Below are 20,167 nucleotides of genomic sequence, written 5' to 3'. Positions count from 1 at the left end.
CGCAAAGAATCGATAAACCTATTTAGAGGGTTCAAAGAAGTGTTGCTTGGTCCTATGAGGATAAACCAGAAGCGTGCCTTGGCATCGTTCAATGTGAGTCACCCTCGGCTTCAGACAGGTCAAAAAAGCAAAAAAATTCAAATGAAGAATACCAAACATCAAATGCAGTGAATGAAAAATTGAGAGAAGACTTTCAGACAACAAAGTCATGAGCATAGAGCATGAACCCCAAAAAGAATACTTGGGCTATACATTGCGATGGAATTTCAAGTTAAAGCATTCCAGGCGTAGGGGCATTCCCCACATCCAAGCAAAAAAATAAAAATCAGAATGAACAAAGAAAAATAAGATAGAATCCAGAGAAGAAAGGAGAAGGGAGCATGCCCCACGTCAACTCCTCAAGAACGTCAGAATCGCAGGAAGCAGAGTCGATAAATGGATTGAAAATTTCAAAATCATCTTCAGCATTCATAGAAGACCCAGAGCCGTAGAATCCCGAATATCAGTGCGAGATCCCAAAGAAAAAGTGGGAATTCAATCAGTCTAGCTTGCACAGTGCAGATGAAGTCTTGCCAGGAAATGCCGCCAGACTCCTCAAAAAAAAAAGAGAAAGGAAAAAAGTTCAAAGCCATTGAACCTTAGCCATTCAAGAAGCTTGTATGCCAAAACATCAGAAGGCCATCCTTGGACGCCTGAGCCTTAAACGCCAAAAATCCCAAGTTCAAAAAAAAATCCTTTTGCGAACACCTTCGAGCCTCAACAAAATCAAACATTCTTTTCAAACACCCGCAAATTAGGGGCATTTCGGCCCGAACTACGTCTGACCTGATCCCCAACTCTTCGGGGGTACGTAGGCAACCTGATCAATTCAGGTTCGGTCAACCTTTGGGATAAAAATCAAATTATTCCCTTTCAACCTTTGGGATAAAAGTCAAATTATTCCCTTTCAACCTTTGGGATAAAAGTCAAATTATTCCCTTTCAACCTTTGGGATAAATGTCAAATTATTCCCTTTCAACCTTTGAGCTTAAAAGCCAAATCATTCTGTTCCAAACCTCAGCGAACCACTCGAACCTGATCCTCCATTGTTGGGGTACTTAGGCAACCTGGCCAATCCAAGTCTAGTCGAAACTTTGAAATCCAAAAGAAATATCCAACCGTTTTGAACCCCAGCCCACTTAGAAAGTCCTTCTGGTGAACAAGCAGAGGTTCAAAGTCAAGAACAAAAAACGATGGAATCTGAAGACCCGCTAGGCTGAAAACCCGGGAGGGCGGTCTAGGCAAAATTTAGGGTCATTCACCCGCTAAGTTGACAACTGAAAAGTCAGCTTAGGCAAAAGTTAGGGTATCGAGCCCGCTGGATTGAAAACCCGAAACGGCGAACCAGGCAAAAGTTAGGGCAAGCGGTCCGTCAGATTGAAAACCTGAAAAGGCAATCTGGTCAATGGCAATGACTTCCAGCAAAAAGTGAATCATTGAGGTGGAGAAACAGTCTTCAACCAGGGTAAAATCTCGGAGTCCAAGTAGTGCCAGCAAGCTTACTTTAACATTCCTCTAAACTGAGGGCATCGAAACCGAGCAATCCAAAAGGGATAATAACCATGACATAAACACCGAAAAAGGAGAGTTGTGCATCTTGACACGGTCTTCGAAATACTCTAAGAGTGGCTAAGCCATACCCTTAAAAAATGACACATCAGATCCAAGAGTGAGTCAAAAGCGAGTCGAGTCCTTGGAACAATGAGAATCTTCTTTGATTGAGTCCTTGGAAATCTGTTCCTCCTTCATATTTGTGTTCCCTTTCCTTGCAAAGTCAAAACTGTCGGATGCTGGAAGAATGGGAGCGTGTCCTCCAAAATGTGAAGAAAATTCAGAGTAAATCCTGGTTTAGGTATCAGAAAAGGTGGGAGACATCTTGTTCAAACCTACCCGAGACCTTAAGCCTCCAAAAGTGAGCCATGCGAAAGAAGAGATTTTTAGACTCAGCCATCATGGTTATTGTCCTATTCTCTCCTTACAAACAAAAAAAAACTCTGCATCCTCAAGCCTTCATGAAACGAGGCATCTTTCTTCAACCATCATTGTCATAGAATCACAACACACTAGGGGCATCTTTTATGACTTGCGTCATAAAAGATATCAAGCACAAAAGGCAATCAGTGCCAATGTCTTCAGTAAGTTGAGATAAGAGATGTACGAGTATATCTCGAGCCAAACTTCAAACTTCTCAGACGAGTGCACTCTCTGAAAGGTCAACTTCCCCAGAAAATCAGTTTCCCAAGCAGAGTCTAGAATTTGCTCGCGCAGCCTTCTCAGCAGAGATCGCACACTCCTAACGTTCTCGGCAAGAGACAATCAATCATGTAATGGAATCGATCGAAATCTCGATTTCTTGAATCAAAATTGTTCCTCCTTGAGTTTCGTGTTCTTGATTCTTAGAGTGGTTTGATCATGATAGCTGTCTAATCATTCCGCCATGTTGATCTGTCAAGATGCTATCTTCCCAGATCCCAATTTAGGTTTGATCATGATAGCTGTCTAATCATTCCGCCATGTTGATCTGTCAAGATGCTATCTTCCCAGATCCCAATTTAGGTTTGATCATGATAGCTGTCTAATCATTCCGCCATGTTGATCTGTCAAGATGCTATCTTCCCAGATCTCAATTTAGGCTTGATCATGATAGCTGTCTAATCATTCCGCCATGTTGATCTGTCAAGATGCTATCTTCCCAGATCTCAATTTAGGCTTGATCATGATAGCTGTCTAATCATTCCGCCGTGTTGATCTGTCAAGATGCTGTCTTCCCAGATCCCAATTCAGGTTTGATCATGATAACTGTCTAATCATTCCGCCGTGTTGATCTGTCAAGATGCTGTCTTCCCAGATCCCAATTTAGGTTTGATCATGATAACTGTCTAATCATTCCGCCGTGTTGATCTGTCAAGATGCTATCTTCCCAGATCCCAATTTAGGTTTGATCATGATAGCTGTCTAATCATTCCGCCGTGTTGATCTGTCAAGATGCTATCTTCCCAGATCCCAATTTAGGTTTGATCATGATAACTGTCTAATCATTCCGCCATGGTGATCTGTCAAGATGCTATCTTCCCAGATCCAAATTTAGGTTTGATCATGATAGCTGTCTAATCATTCCGCCGTGTCGATCTGTCAAGATGCTATCTTCCCAGATCCCAATTTAGGTTTGATCATGATAGCTGTCTAATCATTCCGCTGTGTTGATCTGTCAAGATGCTGTCTTCCCAGATCCCAATTTAGGTTTGATCATGATAACTGTCTAATCATTCCGCCGTGTTGATCTGTCAAGATGCTATCTTCCCAGATCCCAATTTAGGTTTGATCATGATAGCTGTCTAATCATTCCGCCGTGTTGATCTGTCAAGATGCTATCTTCCCAGATCCCAATTTAGGTTTGATCATGATAGCTGTCTAATCATTCCGCCGTGTTGATCTGTCAAGATGCTATCTTCCCAGATCCCAATTTAGGTTTGATCATGATAACTGTCTAATCATTCCGCCCTGTTGATCTGTCAAGATGCTATCTTCCCAGATCCCAATTTAGGTTTGGTCATGATAACTGTCTAATCATTCCGCCCTGTTGATCTGTCAAGATGCTATCTTCCCAGATCCCAATTTAGGTTTGATCATGATAACTGTCTAATCATTCCGCCCTGATCATCTGCCAAGATGATATCTTCTCAGATCCCAATTCAGGTTTGCATATCTTCGACCTTTCGGTTCATTCGCACCCAGGTCAATCCTTTGAGTTTTGACTCATTCGCAGTCTCGCTCATATCCTCGACCTTTCGGTTCATTCGCAACCAGGTCATAGGTTTGATCATGATAACTGTCTAATCATTCCGCCCTGTTCATCTGCCAAGATGCTATCTTCTCAGATCCCAATTCAGGTTTGCTTATCTTCGACCTTTCGGTTCATTCGCAGCCAGGTCAATCCTTTGAGTCTTGACTCATTCGCAGTCTCGCTCATATCCTCGACCTTTCGGTTCATTCGCAACCAGGTCATAGGTTTGATCATGATAACTGTCTAATCATTCCGCCCTGTTCATCTGCCAAGATGCTATCTTCTCAGATCCCAATTCAGGTTTGCATATCTTCGACCTTTCGGTTCATTCGCAACCAGGTCAATCCTTTGAGTTTTGACTCATTCGCAGTCTAGCTCGTATTTTCGACCTTTTGGTTCATTCGCAACCAAGTCAAAATCTTAGGCTTCCAACTCATTCGCAGTCAGGTCTATTTTCTAAACTCTTGACTCATTCGCAGTCAAATTAATCTCTTTGACTTCAGTTCGTTTGCAACCAAGTCATCATTCCGGCCTTTTTGGTTCATTCGCAATCGGGTCCAAATCTTAGACTCTTCGGCACGTTCGCTGCCAAAGTTCTCGCTGATTTCTTGATTCATTCGCAATCAAGATAATCTCCCGGACTTCGACTCCTTCGCAGTCGAGTCAATCTTTCAATTCTTAACTCATTCACAGCTAAAACCAAATTCCAGCCTTTTGGTTCATTCGCAACCAAGCTAAAATCTTAGACTCTTCGGCTCATTCGCTGCCGAGTTTCTTGCTGATTTCTTGATTCATTCGCAATCAAGCTAATCTCCCTGACTCTGACTCATTCGCAGTCGAGTCAATCCCTCACTTTATAGTTCATTCGCAACTAGGCCAGTATCCCTGATTTTGGCTCCTTTGCAGTCAAGTCAACCCTTCGCTTTTCGGTTCGCTCGCAACCAAGCAAATTTTGACCTTCCGACTCATTCGCAGTCAAGTCAATTCTCGGCTTCTGGTTCAATCGCTACCAAACCAATATCTTTCCCGGCTCTCTCGCAGCCAAATCAATCCTTTAAAGTTTTGCAAGAGAGGCTATCTCATCCATATATCCATTTTTGAGTTACGAGTTCAAGAGAGGCTATCTCACCCGCGTTTGTGGAGTCAGAGTCCGGTGAAAGGCTATTTCACCATGTTATCTTTGTGAGTATCATTTTCAAAAATCCAAAAAAAAAAAAAAAAACAAAAAACAAAAAATCCAAAAAAAAAAAAAAACCCCTCTGATTTTGGGCCAGTCAAAATGTGTTGTCTGTTCAGCTTTGACATTCGCGCGACAAGCACGCTCTGCCAAAGAGGGGCATCTGTAGACACCCCATTTTGACAAGGCCCTAAAGTCCCCAAAATTGAATATCCAATAAAATTCCCAAATTTCGAGTCCCAAGACATCCCAAAATTAATCTCCGCAAATTCCTGGGGACTGAGCCCAAAATGAGAAGAAGGTTTGAGTCTTGGAGCATCTTATTGTGCGTATTTGTGAGTACAAACTCCCCAAGAGGTTGTTAGTATTCTCGAGAGTCCCCCAGCAAAATTTCAGGGCAATCGGGCAAAAAAATGAAGAAAAAGACAGGCGAAGTATGTGCGATAATCAAAGCTGGGTTGTAGTGGGGTGAATTATCAAAGCAATGGTTGTAGGGCGGTAAACATATCATTTTCCCTTATAAAAATTAAAAAAAAAAAAGAATCAGGGTGAGAAAAAGGGGGTAGGATTTTCTTTTTTTAAAAATAAAAAGAACGAAGAGATGGAGAAGGGTCAAAACCCATCTCCATCATGGGCCCCTCCCTCCCTTTTTTTCCGTCTCACACCTCCCTTTTCAACATCTTTAAAGGGATTTGTTTTTTTTTTAAAAAAAAGGGGAACGAAGAGATGGAGAAGGGTCAAAACCCATCTCCATCATGGGCCCCTCCCTCCCTTTTTTTCTTCTCCCACCTCACCATCAGCCATGATAAAAAAAAAACCGACTTCGAAACAGGGACCAGAGAGAGATCTGCAGAGAAAGGGAGGGAGAGAGATCTGTAGAGAAAGGGAGAGAGAGAGAGAGAGATCTGTAGAGAGAGAGAGAGATCTGCAGAGAAAGGGAGAGAGAGAGAGATCTGTAGAGAGAGAGAGAGATCTGCAGAGAAAGGGAGAGAGAGAGAGAGATCTGTAGAGAGAGAGAGATCTGCAGAGAGAGGTAGAGAGATAGAGAGGGAGAGAGAGAGGGAGATCTGCAGAGAGAGGGAGAGAGAGACAGAGATCTGCAGAGAGAGAGAGGAAGGGTCTTCTCCTCCGGCAACCCAACCGGATTCCGGCCACCTTCTCCGGCATCCTCCCAACCAACCACCGGAGCTCCACCGGCATCCCCATCTCCTCCACCCCACCTCCAGCGGGCCCCACATCAGCGGGCCCCACACAAGCACGATTCTGTCAACACCTTCCTGGATCTTTTGTGGCGTAAGTTCATTTTTTTTTATTTTTTAATTATTCATTCTTTGCACTACACGGGTCCCACAGCGGGTCCCACATCAGTAGGTCCTACAGCGGGTCCCATATCAGTGGGTCCCACAGCGGGTCCCACATCAGCGGGTCCCACAGCGGGTCCCACATCCGCGGGTCCCACATCAGTGGGTCCCACAGCGGGTCCCACATCCGCGGGTCCCACAGCGGGTCCCACAGCGGGTCCCACATCAGCGGGTCCCACAGCGGGTCCCACATCAGTAGGTCCCACAGCGGGTCCCACAACAGCGGGTCCCACAGCGGGTCCCACATCAGCGGGTCCTACTATGAATAGTAGTTTTGAATAGTACTTATAAATAGTAATTATGAATAGTAGTTTTGAATAGTACTTATAAATAGTAATTATGAATAGTAGTTTTGAATAGTACCTATAAATAGTAATTATGAATAGTATTTTTGAATAGTAATCTTGTATAGTAATTATAACAGTCTTCAGCACAGGAGTTAGTCCTTCAGTCAGTCCAGGAATTTTTCCTGTCATCATAGGGGTTAGGATTCTGTCCATCCTCCCATCAAGTTGTGATCTTTACCCGCTCCTGCAAGGTATAGGATGCTGTCCAACCCTTGCCGAGTTATTTTCCTGTTCGTTCCCCCGCAAAGTATAGGATGATGTCCAACCTTTGCGGGATTCCAGAAGTCTCCCTACCCTTATGATGATAGGATTTTATTCTCTGGTGTCAAAAAACAATAAAAACATTTCAAAAATACTTGAAAACAACAAAAACATTCCAAAAAACACTTGAAAATTCAAAAACATCTAAAAAACAATTCAAAATCCAAAAACATTTTAAAAATCAAAATTTCAAAAAATCTTGAGTCATGTGCAGAGTAGTTAGGAATTCTGGTCCGAACTACGTTGGCTTGATCCCTTTCAACAGGGTACGTAGTGCAGCTTGGGGTCCACATCCCAGGTCCAGCCAAACCTTTAAAAATAAACATTTCAAATATTCCAAAAAAATACAAAAAAACTTCAAAACCTTTTCAAAAAAGATCTTCCCCTAGAGTTAGGAGTCTGTCCTAGATATTTAGGGTGTTTTAGAGTTAGGAGTCGGTCCTGATTTGTATTGATATGGTGTGTCCTGTCGTGTGAGTGTCCCTAGAGTTAGGAGGCCTCAAGTCGATCGGTTAGACATTTAGTCGAACCGATGGCTAGACTAGGAAGCATATAGTCAACCCATGGTTTTCCTTAGAATGCACAGCCTAGATACACATAGGATATAGGGCCCACCTGCATTAGCTTAAGGCTAATCAACTTGCATTAGTTAGGGCATATAGAGTCCTAAAAATTACAATCCACTTGAATTTAAGCAATCGTACAAAAAGCTTTAAACATCAGTCGAGTCTAGTGGATCGAGTCTAGGATAGTGGTCCTAGAGTTTTAGGCATCGTAGTTTAGCATAGGACACCGAACTACGTTGGCTCTGATTCTTCCCGAGGCCGGGATACGTAGTGCAGCTAGGATGGATGGCCATCCTGGTCCGAGTCAAGTATTGCATTAGAGTCTAGGGTTTGTCGTGTCGGGTCATGTGTCGAGTCGTGTTGTGTTGTGTGTTTTGCTGTGTTTTCTTATTTTTATGTACAGATCCTATACCTCTAGCTGTAGCATGCATGTGCTTGTCCACCAGAACTTAGACACCAATTAGGCATGGCACTCATAACCTAGCTATTCTTAGGCGGCATATCTTTCATTTCTTTTGTGTGTGCTTCTTATTCATCTCCGAGACATGCATGATTAGCTAGACGTTATCTCGGAGATATTCGTTCTCATTTCGCATGATTTTCGCCCAAAACTCTTCAAAATTAATAATAAATGGCATAAGAGACCAGGTGCTAGCACTTGGGCGAATTGGGGGCGCCTAATCCCTTCTCCATTCGTCATCAGGCACGAACCCTATTTTATATCTCTGGTTATCCGTTGCAACAGAGCACAGCATGGGATCCAGGGCCCACTTCCTTGGATGGCGACTCTTCTTTGTTTAAGATACGCCTCGAATCTGGGCTAGTCCCCGAATCGAGAGGTATCTCACTTTACATCGCCGCTCATGCTGTGAGGGGCACTCTTTCGAGAGTTCCTTGGTGGGGCTCTCCTTCACGTGGACGATCTAAAGAGACTCGCGCGGGGGTCCGTCCTCCACGCCCGTCCCGGATCTGGTTCCACAGATGGTTGCTAGCAAATCCAAGTTGGTTTATTCATTGAAATGTTAAAAATGATATTTGTACTGCATTCTTGTTGATATCAGTAGCCCTCCTGTTTTAAAATATTGGTTGTTCAGAGTTTTGTCTTTAATTTGTAACAGCTAATATGGGTATGTATGGTTGCATAGTTTATTGGGTGTTTCATGTGTTTTGGTTGGTTTTGGGGTTGCATGTTTTGATTTGACCTACTAGGAGACTACTTGTCTTCTCTCCCTTATGGGCCCATGGCCCATGTGGCATGACTTTCGCCTCCCTACCAAAAGACTTGAAAAAATAAGGTTTTTTTTCATGTAGAGTATTGAGGTTTAGGACACTTCTTCCATTCTCTCCATATTGGTCATGGCATCACTACTGCCTCGTTATTTTGGTAAGGACATTCAACACCTTCAAACTACTTCATTTGGCAACCAAACACTTTACCACGCTACGAGGAGACTACTACTACTTCACTGCCATTGGCTACTTCAGTTCCAATTCACCACTATACACGGCAGCTACGTGCAATCAAATAGGCCCTAAGAAGAGTGTAAGAGACAAAGAAAGGAGTGCCAATGTCATCAAAAGCAATTCAAAATTCCCTACTTTCTCCTTATTTGTTAGGAAATCTACGAGTTTCCTCACCTCTTCATATCTTATTGCTGGAATTGTTACATAGGGTGGCAAGTTTAAGCAGATATCAAAGAAAACTAGGTGCCTCCTATATCAAAAAAACCTACAATGTATACAGAGGGATTTTATATGGTGTAAGGGCTTACAACAATACGGTAGGGGTACCACCCTTGATATTTGATATCAAGGATGGTACTTCCACTGTACAAAGGCCTTATTGTTGTAAGCCCTTACACCATATAATTTCTCGTATACAGAAAGGAAGCCTCATAATGTAGGTTTAAATATGTGGAAGTGACTCCCTTTCCAAACTACATGAAATGAGCCCGACGCCCCTACCATGCATTTGGGTTACACCAAACCCATGCTAAAGGTCTTTCTCTTCATGGTTAGTTATGTTTTATGATTGTGAATGTTGGATCGTGTGGCCATAAACACATTACATTGTTGGAATAAACCATCTAAATGGAGGGGGAAGATGAGAATGAAGAGAATAAAATTGTTCTCTTGATGCCACACACATAAAGAATGAAGCCTGGTTGTTGCACTAGCTAAAAGAAAATGTAAAATAAATAACTTGTACAATTCCAAAATAAAAAAAATCAAGTCCCAAGAACATTAATTTCCAAAAGAGTGAGTTCCAATTTAGTCATGTCAATGTTGCAAGCCCCAATGTAGTAATCAATGTAGCATAGTTCCAATGTAGGAGCATTGAACTGGTGCATGGTAAGCTCCATGCTTGAAACTCAAATTGTGAGGCTTAGATTTAGAACATTGCATATATTACATTTGGAAATGTTTTTCTATATCATATTTACATTAATTAAATTTTGATACTAATTTTTTAAATAAAAAACATGATATGTATTGGTGACTTCCAATGACGATGAGTCTTGCCACATCACTTGATGAGTTAGTATGATGTTGACTTATCAGACAAATGTCTCACCCAGTGAGAAAGTGGTTAACTCAAGTGGTTGTGTGTGATTCGGGTTGACAGTGTAGAGATTCTGGTTCAGGTTGGTTTTATAACTTTCAACCAACCGGAGTTGCCCTAGCCATGATCCTAAGATTTTGTAAGGCTACTGATATTGGCACTCCCATGATAATTGCACTAAATCATCATCTTTTATTATTTAAACAGCTGGCAAAAGTTATTACATATCCTACTAAAAGGCTCTTGGAAGCCAACTAAAAAAATAAAAGACAAGTTGAGTTTGTTCAATTATTAAAACAACCCACCAAAAAATTTATTAAAACATGGTAGTGCGAATATCAGTATCCTCTTGAAATTGTGACGACAGGAGGGGTTCGGATTGGGTCGGCCATGGCCTGAACCCTGACCAAAGTCGGAGTTAAAATGGGTTGGTCTTTCCCAATTAACCCTATCCCACATGAGCCTATATCTGGTTGAATCCGTTGGGTCTGGGTTGAGCCCTCAACCGCACCTTTTAAAGTACACGGACACATAGAAAAAAAAAAAAAAGAGAGAGAGAGAAAAGTTTTCCATTTTTGGAGCAGAAAAAGGACAGTGAGAGTGACTTGGAGGAGAAGCAACAAAGGGACGACACGTGTCTCCCACAGCTCTTATGAAGGGACGGCACACGTCTTGATTGGTACTGTCCACCGCTGCGCCAGGAGAAACAGCAGGCCCTCTCTAATCTCTGATTGGTTAACCCCCTCCACTTTCTTTTCTCACGTCTCCTCCTCCTTCTTAATCTTCTTTCCCCTATTTTTTTTCTGTGTTTTCTTTCTTCACTCCATCATGGTCATATCGCTCACTACCCCACCCATCAACTGCTTTGGGCATGAAATCCTAACCACCGTCACCTACTCAGGCACCTCGGTCAGAAACTGGATCTCCGAAATCAAACGCATTAACAGACGCCACCTTCGCCATCTCATTGTCGGCCTCGACATCGAATGGCGCCCAAATCACCAACGAAATATCCAGAACCCGGTCGCGGTCCTCCAACTCTGCGTAGGCGATAGATGCCTCATCTTTCAAATCATGTACGCAACTTTCATCCCCCATGCCCTTGAAGACTTCCTTTCCGACCCTGATTTCAATTTTGTAGGAGTCGGGATCAATGACGATGCCGATAAACTTATGAACTGTTACAGGTTGCGTGTTGATTATACTACAGATTTGAGGTATTTGGCTGCTGATGAGACTGGGAGGAGAGAGCTGAGAGGGGCGGGATTAAAGACTCTGGCTAGGGATGTTCTTGGGTTTGAGGTGGAAAAGCCGGAGTGGATTCGGAGGAGTTCGTGGGATAATCGGACGCTTAGCTATGATCAGATTCAGTATGCTTGCATGGATGCTTTTCTTTCCTTTGAGATTGGGAAGAGTTTGATTACGGGAGAATGGTAGATGAGACGTTGAAGGTTTATGGGTGTTTGTGGAAAAATTTAGACTGTGGTTTGTTTGATGTTTTGGGATGATAAATAGGTGTTTCTGCATGGTGGGTTTTGATCTTTTGCTTAATCTCATTATGTGTTTTGCATAGACAGATGTTTGTTTGGGTTGGTTAGGTTCTTGGTTAGTATGCTTTCCTTTCTCTTATGTTGATAGTGCAGGTTGTGTTTGAGGAAGCTCCTATGTTTTGACAATGGCTGTCCTTTTTTGGTTACGTTCTTCATTAGCATTCTTTCCTTTCTCTTCTGTTGATTGTGAAGGGGCTACAGCCAAGACTCAGTGGCTTTTACCTTAACAACCGCTCTCTCTCTCTCTCTCTCTCTCTCTCTCTCTCTCTCTCTCTCTCAGTGTACACTGTACACACGGCATTGGACACCGGCCCCTAAAAAAACTCACCATCGGTGGATCCTAGCCCTTGATCACGAAGTTGTTTTATAGGGCTTTTTGGAGAATACATCTAGCAAATTGACGATTTCAAGGTGCCAAACACTAGTTAGTAGTGGCCCACCATTGTCAATGAGCATGATTTCCATTTTCCAACATGCATGTAATAAGTATGGTGGATAGGGCCTGGGGAAATATATTCTATTTTTGGGATTTTATGTGATGCCCTTGATAGATGGCCCACCCGCCCACCTTATTCAAAGATACAAACCAGTCATTTGGGTCGATCGCCCTAACAAAAGTATGATGAGCCCCCCTTATTCAAAGATCAAAACCTTTCATTTGGAACGCCTTGTTGTAAATAGGGTTTGCCCAAAAAATTAACTCCAAAGGACAATCCTAACCCTCTGATCGCTAGGATCATTCTTTGGATATTTTTTTTGTGGCCAAACCTATTTATGATGGGACGATTGAAATGAATGGTTTTGATCTTCAAACAGGGTGGGTCACACCATACTTTTTGAAAAATACAATCAAATATGTGCATAAAAAATTCGTTTCTGAAGGATGATCCTAGCCCTCCGATCTATACAGGAACTGCATATTATGGAAACCTATATGGATCAGAGAGTTAGGATCATCCTATGGATATGATTTTTCCTAGTTACGTTTTGGCACGTTGAATGGACGGTTTTGATCTGGTGTGGGCTTGTACCATATAAAAAATGTATAGTGTCGATTGGGGTTAAGATCATCCAATGAAGTGGAGAGAGAGAGAGATAAATAGGAACTTGCCTATCCCAAGTGTAAATTCGAAGTGATATGCCCCCCCCCCCCCCCCCCCCCCCCACCCCACCCACCATAATAACCAATACAGAAAAGTGTAAATTTGTCTGCGCGCGCCCCCTCTCCCCCCCTCCCTCCCCCCCCCCTCCCTCCCCCCCAAAAAAAAAATAAAAAAATAAAAATAAAAATCTATAAATTCCTGGCTCCGCCCCTGCTTGAAGCTCACATATATGTTTTGACTATGGCTGTTATTTTTTCTTCATGTTATTATTTAGGAATTTCCTAGCGTCCATTGCAGAAGGCATTTCAAGGATGGTCTGTTGCCACACACAGGCTTACTTTTCAACAAATTTTGTCTTCATTCACGTGGTGGCTGCTATCACATGCAACAGGCCATCCGCGAAATGCCTTCTGCGATGGACGCTAGCAACTCCCTATAATTTATTCATAGATTCTTCCTAAGTCCATATGAGAATTGGTAGTCATCTTTTCAATTCAAGTCTTTACTCTCGGAAAGTCCTTTCACAGGCCATCCGCAAAATGCCTTCTGCGATGGACGCTAGCAAATCCCTTTCCTAATAGACTGTTCTTTATTTTAAATATTTCAGCTATATCCTAGGTATATGTAATGCAGGGACGTCCTACTTATGCCACAAATCAGCAATTATTTCAAGGATATATACTAAAAAACATCAATACCTGACACGGGCGGGCATATGTAGGAGAAACAATAAAATAATTTATGCTAAATAAGTTTTTTCCCTGACCTTGTGAGGGGTGTTTCTAAAATCATGGGAAGATTTTTATTGCTGGTCTTTCCTTTTTTCCATTTATCAAATTCTTTTTTTGCTTTCTCCTTTCTATGACAAGATGATGGGGATACCCACCTGGAATTGGAGTTGAGGTGCATTTCCAGGTACATTCTTCCCGGGTTGGGTTGCACTATAGCTATAGTATGCATGGGGCAGAATCCTTTTCATAAACCCCATGTCAGCCCCTCGAATACTTCAAATACCTCACACGCCTCTCATTCCTAAGGCACTTTTGGCTACCGTGAATTTTTTTTCCATGATAAATTAGTGTCTCCAACAAGTGGTGAGAGAGGAGGGTAGGGCGTGTGGGAGGAGAGAGAGAGAGAGAGAGAGAGAGAGAGAGAGAGAGAGAGAGAGAGAGAGAGAGAGAGAGAGGCGTAGTGCGTGTGGGAGGAGGGAGAATTGATAGGGCACACTTTGAGACCCTGATTCAGAACAAAATCAAGTGTTAAACAACTTCCGTAAATCGTTTATTCCATCTTCTTTTTTGCCTAAAAATTCGTACTCCTCAGCTCTGGTAGAAATTCGTAGGAATCACACGTTTGTTTTCAAAATCCCTATAAATCCTCTTAAAATCTATATATCAAAATACATTCTCTCAAAACCATATCCTACATCTCAACCTTTAATTTTTTAAACCTTATATAACCAACTTATTAGTAGTTTTCTAATAAAAAAAACTCCTTAAGAATATAGGCTATGAATAAATTCCCTATTAGGTAAAAACTTATTTGAAGCTTCCTCATAAAAAAACTACTAAAGAAAATCCTCCCTAATCAACTGAATAGAAGTTCCCTGTTTTAGTAGGAAACTCCAACTTGATTTCCTACACCCCTATAAATTGCGTCTCTATTTTTCATCTATAAAGGGTTTTCAGGGATCTGTAATTGGCGCTGCATTCGGATTTCTCAAAAGGTTGATTTTTATACAACAAAGAAAAGGATATTCTTCTAGTTTAAGAACTGTATTTTTTCCACTTGCGGAGATGGAGAATAAATCAAAGGAGAATTCCTCACTGACTACATAATTGAAGTCAATATCCTTCCTCTCCTCTCGGTGAAGTCACTCTTCATATTCAAATCTGTTTGCCAAAAGGTGGAAAACACTAATCTCTCATAATATTTTGACAACTCTCCCAAACATCGTCCACTACTTTGCATTGGAAAGTTGACATTCTCTCTGTTGGAGGAAATCCTGTCGGCGCGCCTGATCTGTCTCTCGATTTCGTCCCTGATGCAGGAGCATAATCACATGCAGTAATTTATTTATGGTCTTGGGTTTTAATATTTATCTTTGTTATCTATCAAGTTGTGACTTCTTTACTTTGAATATGTGCTTTGACCATTTAGTAAGTTGTGGTTCTTATTACTATCTAGCTAGTAAGTTGTGTTGTCTAGAAAATGGGTCTAGCATTTATGGAGTCTTTGACTACAAGTCTTTTGATGTAAACTCTATAATCATGAATTAGAATGGAAGGAAAGGGACTTTTGATTGTAGTAAAATTTTCTCTGCAACTTTTCTTGCTCTTGGCGTTGAGTGATTCCTCCTACGAATCAAGCTTGTGGCTTGGTCGCGTCGATTGACTTCCGCGATTAGTAGCATTGAATGATGTATGTTGCCTCCGGTTGAGGATTCCCGGAACTATCCTTTTCTTTGGTTGGGAACATTTTTATCTTGGCCATCCCTCGTGGGCTCCGGCTTGTGTCAGTCCGCAAAATGGATATAGGATAATTGCATTATGTAACTGATTGCTCGCTTTTCATCTTTACGGAAGGAGGAAATTCTACTTATGCAACCCTGTAACTCGAGAAATGAATTTCATCCCTAACCCCCTTGAGACTATAGAACTACTATTAATGGTTGTTGGATTGGCTTTTGATCCGTCCAAAGACTCACCTTGTTATAAACTAGTTCTCCCACTTAGAATGCGGCATCTGCACAAAGCCGAACTGCACTTTCAAGTATTCTCTTCAGATGAGGGCATGTGGAAGATATCTAGAGCCAAGATTACCTTGAGAAGATTAGAATGAAGGAAGGATGAGAGCCTTGAGAGGGCACGAGTGGAGACAACATGAGAAATCCCTAAAAATAATGAAAAAAAATACCCTACCTAAAATTGCGTATTTTTCTTCATATTTTTTTCTGGGTTTTTTCACTCATCACTCCTACCCTCTCAAAGTCTCTCCCTCTCTGCATATCACTCACAGTTGCACCCCCTCCCCCCCACGCCCACACACACACACAAACAACCCCACAAAATATCAGTGGAATATTTTTTCATGGTTGCCAAACATACCAAAGGCCATGTCGGGTAGCTAGGAGTGATGTGAGAGGGGTAGGACAGGTGGGAGAAGGAGAGATTTGAGAGGGTATGAATGAGTTGAGGGGTGAGTAGGTGGCTAAAAAACCAGGAAAAAGTCGATCACATTTGTTTCATGGTTTTAGGCTTTTCTTGCCCTCTCCTCACTAAGTCCCTCTCGTATTCCAGAAAACAATTGTTTCATGATTTCTAGGCTTTTCTTGCCCTCTCCTCACTGAGTCCCTCTCGCAGTCCATAAAACAAATCCCTCTACCAGCCTCCCTCGCCACATGAAGAAGCTAATTTATCAAGAAAATAAATTCATGGTTGTCAAACGTGCCCCAAGTACAAGTAAGAAGATTGTGACAAAATTTGTTACAGTTAAGAGATGCATGAGAAGTGAGAGTTAGTATTTGTATGAACCAACTCATACATTTAAGGTGATTCAAGTGCACATATCATGCAGTTTACTCCTTCATTTCTTCTTTATAAATATACAAAGAATATAACTACCTTTTCTGGGACATTGGTTAAATTTCAAGAACATTTTGAAACAACGTCGGTTGAGAGCCTAAACATCGGTTCAGCTTATGGCAGGAAAGAAGGTTCTATACTAGATTTTTGATATTTTTTTCATAATCTATTTCAGAATGCTCTATTATCTTATAATTGTATGAGAATTTTATTCATTTTTACTCATTATATTATAGACTTATTAAGGTTTAATTTTGTTACTTTTCAGATAATTGACAAAGCCACATCTGAGACATTGGAGTAAACCAAAGAAAAGGTAAGAGGAATGATAAACCGAGATGAAAAAACAGATATTTACACCAAGTAGAAACAAGGAATACATCTACCAAAAAACCAAGGAATAGCATAGTGAGTTTCAACTATTGATATGGATATTTAAGATGGAGAAGGGATTGACGGTGATAGATTGCGTCAATCCTTTACTAATAGAACCCAATAAATGATTGTAATCTTTAATCTTAACCTGTTGTGACTCTTATGATCCTAACCCTCCAATCTGTATAGGACTGCACATTATAGGAACCTCTATAGATCAGATGGTTAGGATAATCTCTATGGAGATTATTTATGGGGTACAACGTATTTACCTATCAAATGAACGGTTAGGATCATCCAATGAAGTGAGTCCCACCGGACTTCACAGCACATAAGACTTACTATTAATCACTTTATAAATGTTCACTTATTTATACCTTTTCAATATCCTACAAGTGTGAATTTCCCTATAGTTATTAAATATAGCTTGTGAATGTAAATTTTTTTTATACAGCGATTAATTAAATACATACTTTTATACATATAGTCCAATATTTTCCAAATAGAATTGTACGACCCACTCCATAGGATGATCCAAACCATCCATTTATTAGGCCATGTTAAGAGGCCGTGCCCCAAAAATCATTTGCACAGGATGATCCTAACGCTCCGATCTATAGATGTTTCCAAAATGTGCAATCCCTCAATAGATCGGTGGGATCCTATGGAAAGGCCACATTCACCCTCATCTTTGGAAAAACTAAGGCTCTGTTCGTTTTGGATTTTGAGAATTGATCAAGTCGGGAATAGATTATCGGACTCAAACTTAAATGCAACTTTGCCATTTAACGATTTTGAATGGCTGATTTGGATCGCTAAAAACAAAGATGTTTTCCTAGTGTCTCCAAACGTAGGGTTTCCAAGAGAAGGGCTTGAATCGAGCTACATTGACTCTTTGAAGGTTTTCCTAGTGTCTCCAAACGTAGGGTTTCCAAGAGAAGGGCAGAAAAAGGCTTGAATCGAGCTACATTGACTCTTAGAATGAGAGCTTTCCTAAGAACCATACATCAAATTCCATCATCTCTCACCGCCCTCTCTTTTACCTGTCGCTTATCCACTCCAGCTTACCAAATTCCATCCTTTCCCAACTCCCATATTCCCATTCGTCCCTCAGATGTTAATGCCACTACCTTGATGAATAAGGAGGCGATTATTAGATCTGGCTGTGATTTCAAACATTGGCTTATAGTGCTCAGAGCACCGGAGATGTGGTTTGAAAAATGGATGGGATATAGGTGGACAGGCAGCAGAAGAAAACGATGTAATCTAGCCAAAAGCTATGTTAAAATACTAGCTAGAGTGCTTCACAGGTTAGGATTTTCTTACTTGTCTCTATTTCTATCTTTTGTTCTTTATAAATGAATATGTTTTTTTTTTTTTTTTTCAATTTTATTTTTGTCTGAGTATGATATGAACTTAGATTGGACTAATCCTAATTACCCACGTTACAGCGAAGAAGAAACGGCAAGGAAACACATTTATTCAATTTCAACCGCTTATTATTACAGCTTTGGATGCATTATCCCAATAGGTCTATCGAATAAAATTGGAGGTAAGACCACTCTTAATTCTATCGTGACATGTTGATTTCTTTATGAAATATGACAATGTAATTGACATCGAATTTGGTTTTTATGCAGCCTTAGATTGTGTTTCTGGGGTTCTTCCAGATTGTTTTGTTAGTTCTGGCATTAAAGATTACGTGGGTGAGTTAGTAATTTTAAAATCTCAAATTTTTTTTTTTTTTTTTTTTTTTTTTCATTTTATGAAACTTCCAGTTGCTCCAAAAGCTTAAGCTGTTGGAGAAGGCGTTATTTAATCTTTTATACCTTAACACTCCCCCTCAAGTGTGGCCCCTCTTTCTTTGGGTTGGCCTACACATGGCACATGTGGCCTCGCTTATGGGTTTGGCCATTACATGTGGATTTTGCTATCAAGGAGGTTTGAACCTAGGCATTTGCTTTGATACCACGTGAAACTGCCAGTTACTCCAAAAGCTTAAGCTTAAGCTGATGAAGAAGGCATTATTTAATCTTTTATACCTTTACACATCTGACTTTTTTTTTGGCAGGGGAGCCATTTATAGATGGAAAAATATGTGAATTTGATCTCAGCTACTATCAAAACTATTTAGACCACAGTATAAGAACACAAAAATTGAAGGAAAAGTTTTGATTGATGGGCTTTCACCAGAGACATCAGAGGACACTCCAAGGAAGCATTTTGAGAAGTACGGGAGTGGCTTAAGGAGTTGTTATTTGATACGTGCACATATTTTTCTTAAAAAATAGAAATGATATATCCGCCCCCTTTTCTTCCCGTGGCAAGCACGTAATGTAAAAAAAGTGGTCATTAACTAATAAATACACAATACACTAGAGGGTGTGCCCGGGGAAGAAAAAGAGGACAAGCATATCACTTCCCCCAACCCTAAAAAATGGCTAAATGTGGTGCAATTATCCAAGCAATTAATATGTTGGGCGTGCTATAATGGCCCAAATGCCTCTCCATTTGGATAATGATAATGTGAGCATGTAAAGAACTGTTTGAAGAACTAATTTATTACCACCGTAGTCCAATAATAGTGTTGCCCTGATCCATCTGTCCATAGGAAATAGATGCCTTATCTTCCAGATAATGCATGCACATGATATCCCTCCTTAAGTCGTTAATTTCCTATGTAATTTATCATTTTGTAGGAGTTGGCATACAAGACGATGTAGTCAAACTTCATGATGATTGCTTCATGATGGTTTGGGTTTGCTGGTATGAGATTTGTGTATGGGATAGAAGATTTGAGAGTGGTAGGGTTGAGTAGGCTTTCCAAACTCTTTCTGGGCTGGGAAGTTCTGAAGCCGTATCACTTTCGCATTAGCTCTTGGGACAACCCCACTCTAACCTTACCACAGTACGCATGTTGGTATCATCTGGTGCCTCGCATTCGGAAGCTATTCCTGCCGGTGATTCGATACTCCATTTGGAAGTTATTCATGCCGGTGATTCTGGTGCCTCTGCCTCGCATTCGGAAGCTATTCCTGTCGGTGCTTCTGGTGCCTCTCATTCGGAAGATATTCCTGCCGGTGATTCGATACTCCGATTTGCACCTGATTCAGCACAAATTTCTAGAAAATTCAAACGAAGTTTCACTAAGCTCGAAGTTCAATATGAGAATTCCCCTCGTGGTTTGAATCGTGGTTGGAAATTATTTTCGAGATCCTTCGGGCTGGCAATTGCATTTGCCATGATGTAAGTTACAACTTACACTTACTATTTTTTTTAATTTTAATTTATTTCTATTTTTTAAATATTTTTTATTAGACTTGGGAGGAAATGAAGACATGAAGGATGGTAAGAATTTCTTTTATTAGGGCGTGTTTGGTAATTCAGTTTCTTGATTTTGATGTTAATTCTTGATTCTGTTTTTTATTCTGATTCCGTTTCTAAAATTCAGAATCAT

General features: G+C 41.0%; 2 protein-coding genes across 2 annotated transcripts; both read left to right on the top strand.

Moving 5' to 3' along the window:
• The first annotated feature begins 10,797 nt into the window (after positions 1–10,797).
• LOC143882619 (3'-5' exonuclease-like) lies at positions 10,798–11,727 on the top strand. The gene has a single exon (XM_077386083.1). The coding sequence runs from the start codon at positions 10,927–10,929 to the stop codon at positions 11,533–11,535; it is 609 nt and encodes a 202-aa protein (XP_077242198.1). The 5' UTR covers positions 10,798–10,926; the 3' UTR covers positions 11,536–11,727.
• A 5,904-nt stretch (positions 11,728–17,631) lies between these two features.
• LOC143884114 (multiple organellar RNA editing factor 7, mitochondrial-like) lies at positions 17,632–19,272 on the top strand. Its single transcript, XM_077387513.1, has 4 exons — positions 17,632–18,020; positions 18,162–18,262; positions 18,351–18,416; positions 18,782–19,272. Exons 1-4 carry the CDS (start codon positions 17,692–17,694, stop codon positions 18,883–18,885), a joined length of 600 nt encoding a protein of 199 aa, XP_077243628.1. The 5' UTR covers positions 17,632–17,691; the 3' UTR covers positions 18,886–19,272.
• The last annotated feature ends 895 nt before the right edge of the window (positions 19,273–20,167 follow it).

This window comes from Tasmannia lanceolata, unplaced genomic scaffold, assembly GCF_043159265.1.
Source record: "Tasmannia lanceolata isolate RefF3 unplaced genomic scaffold, GAP_Taslan_0.1 ptg000008l, whole genome shotgun sequence".
Classification (NCBI taxonomy): domain Eukaryota; kingdom Viridiplantae; phylum Streptophyta; class Magnoliopsida; order Canellales; family Winteraceae; genus Tasmannia; species Tasmannia lanceolata.
The sequence above is the reverse complement of the archived record's forward strand: the minus strand, read 5'-3'. Positions and strand labels throughout refer to the sequence as shown.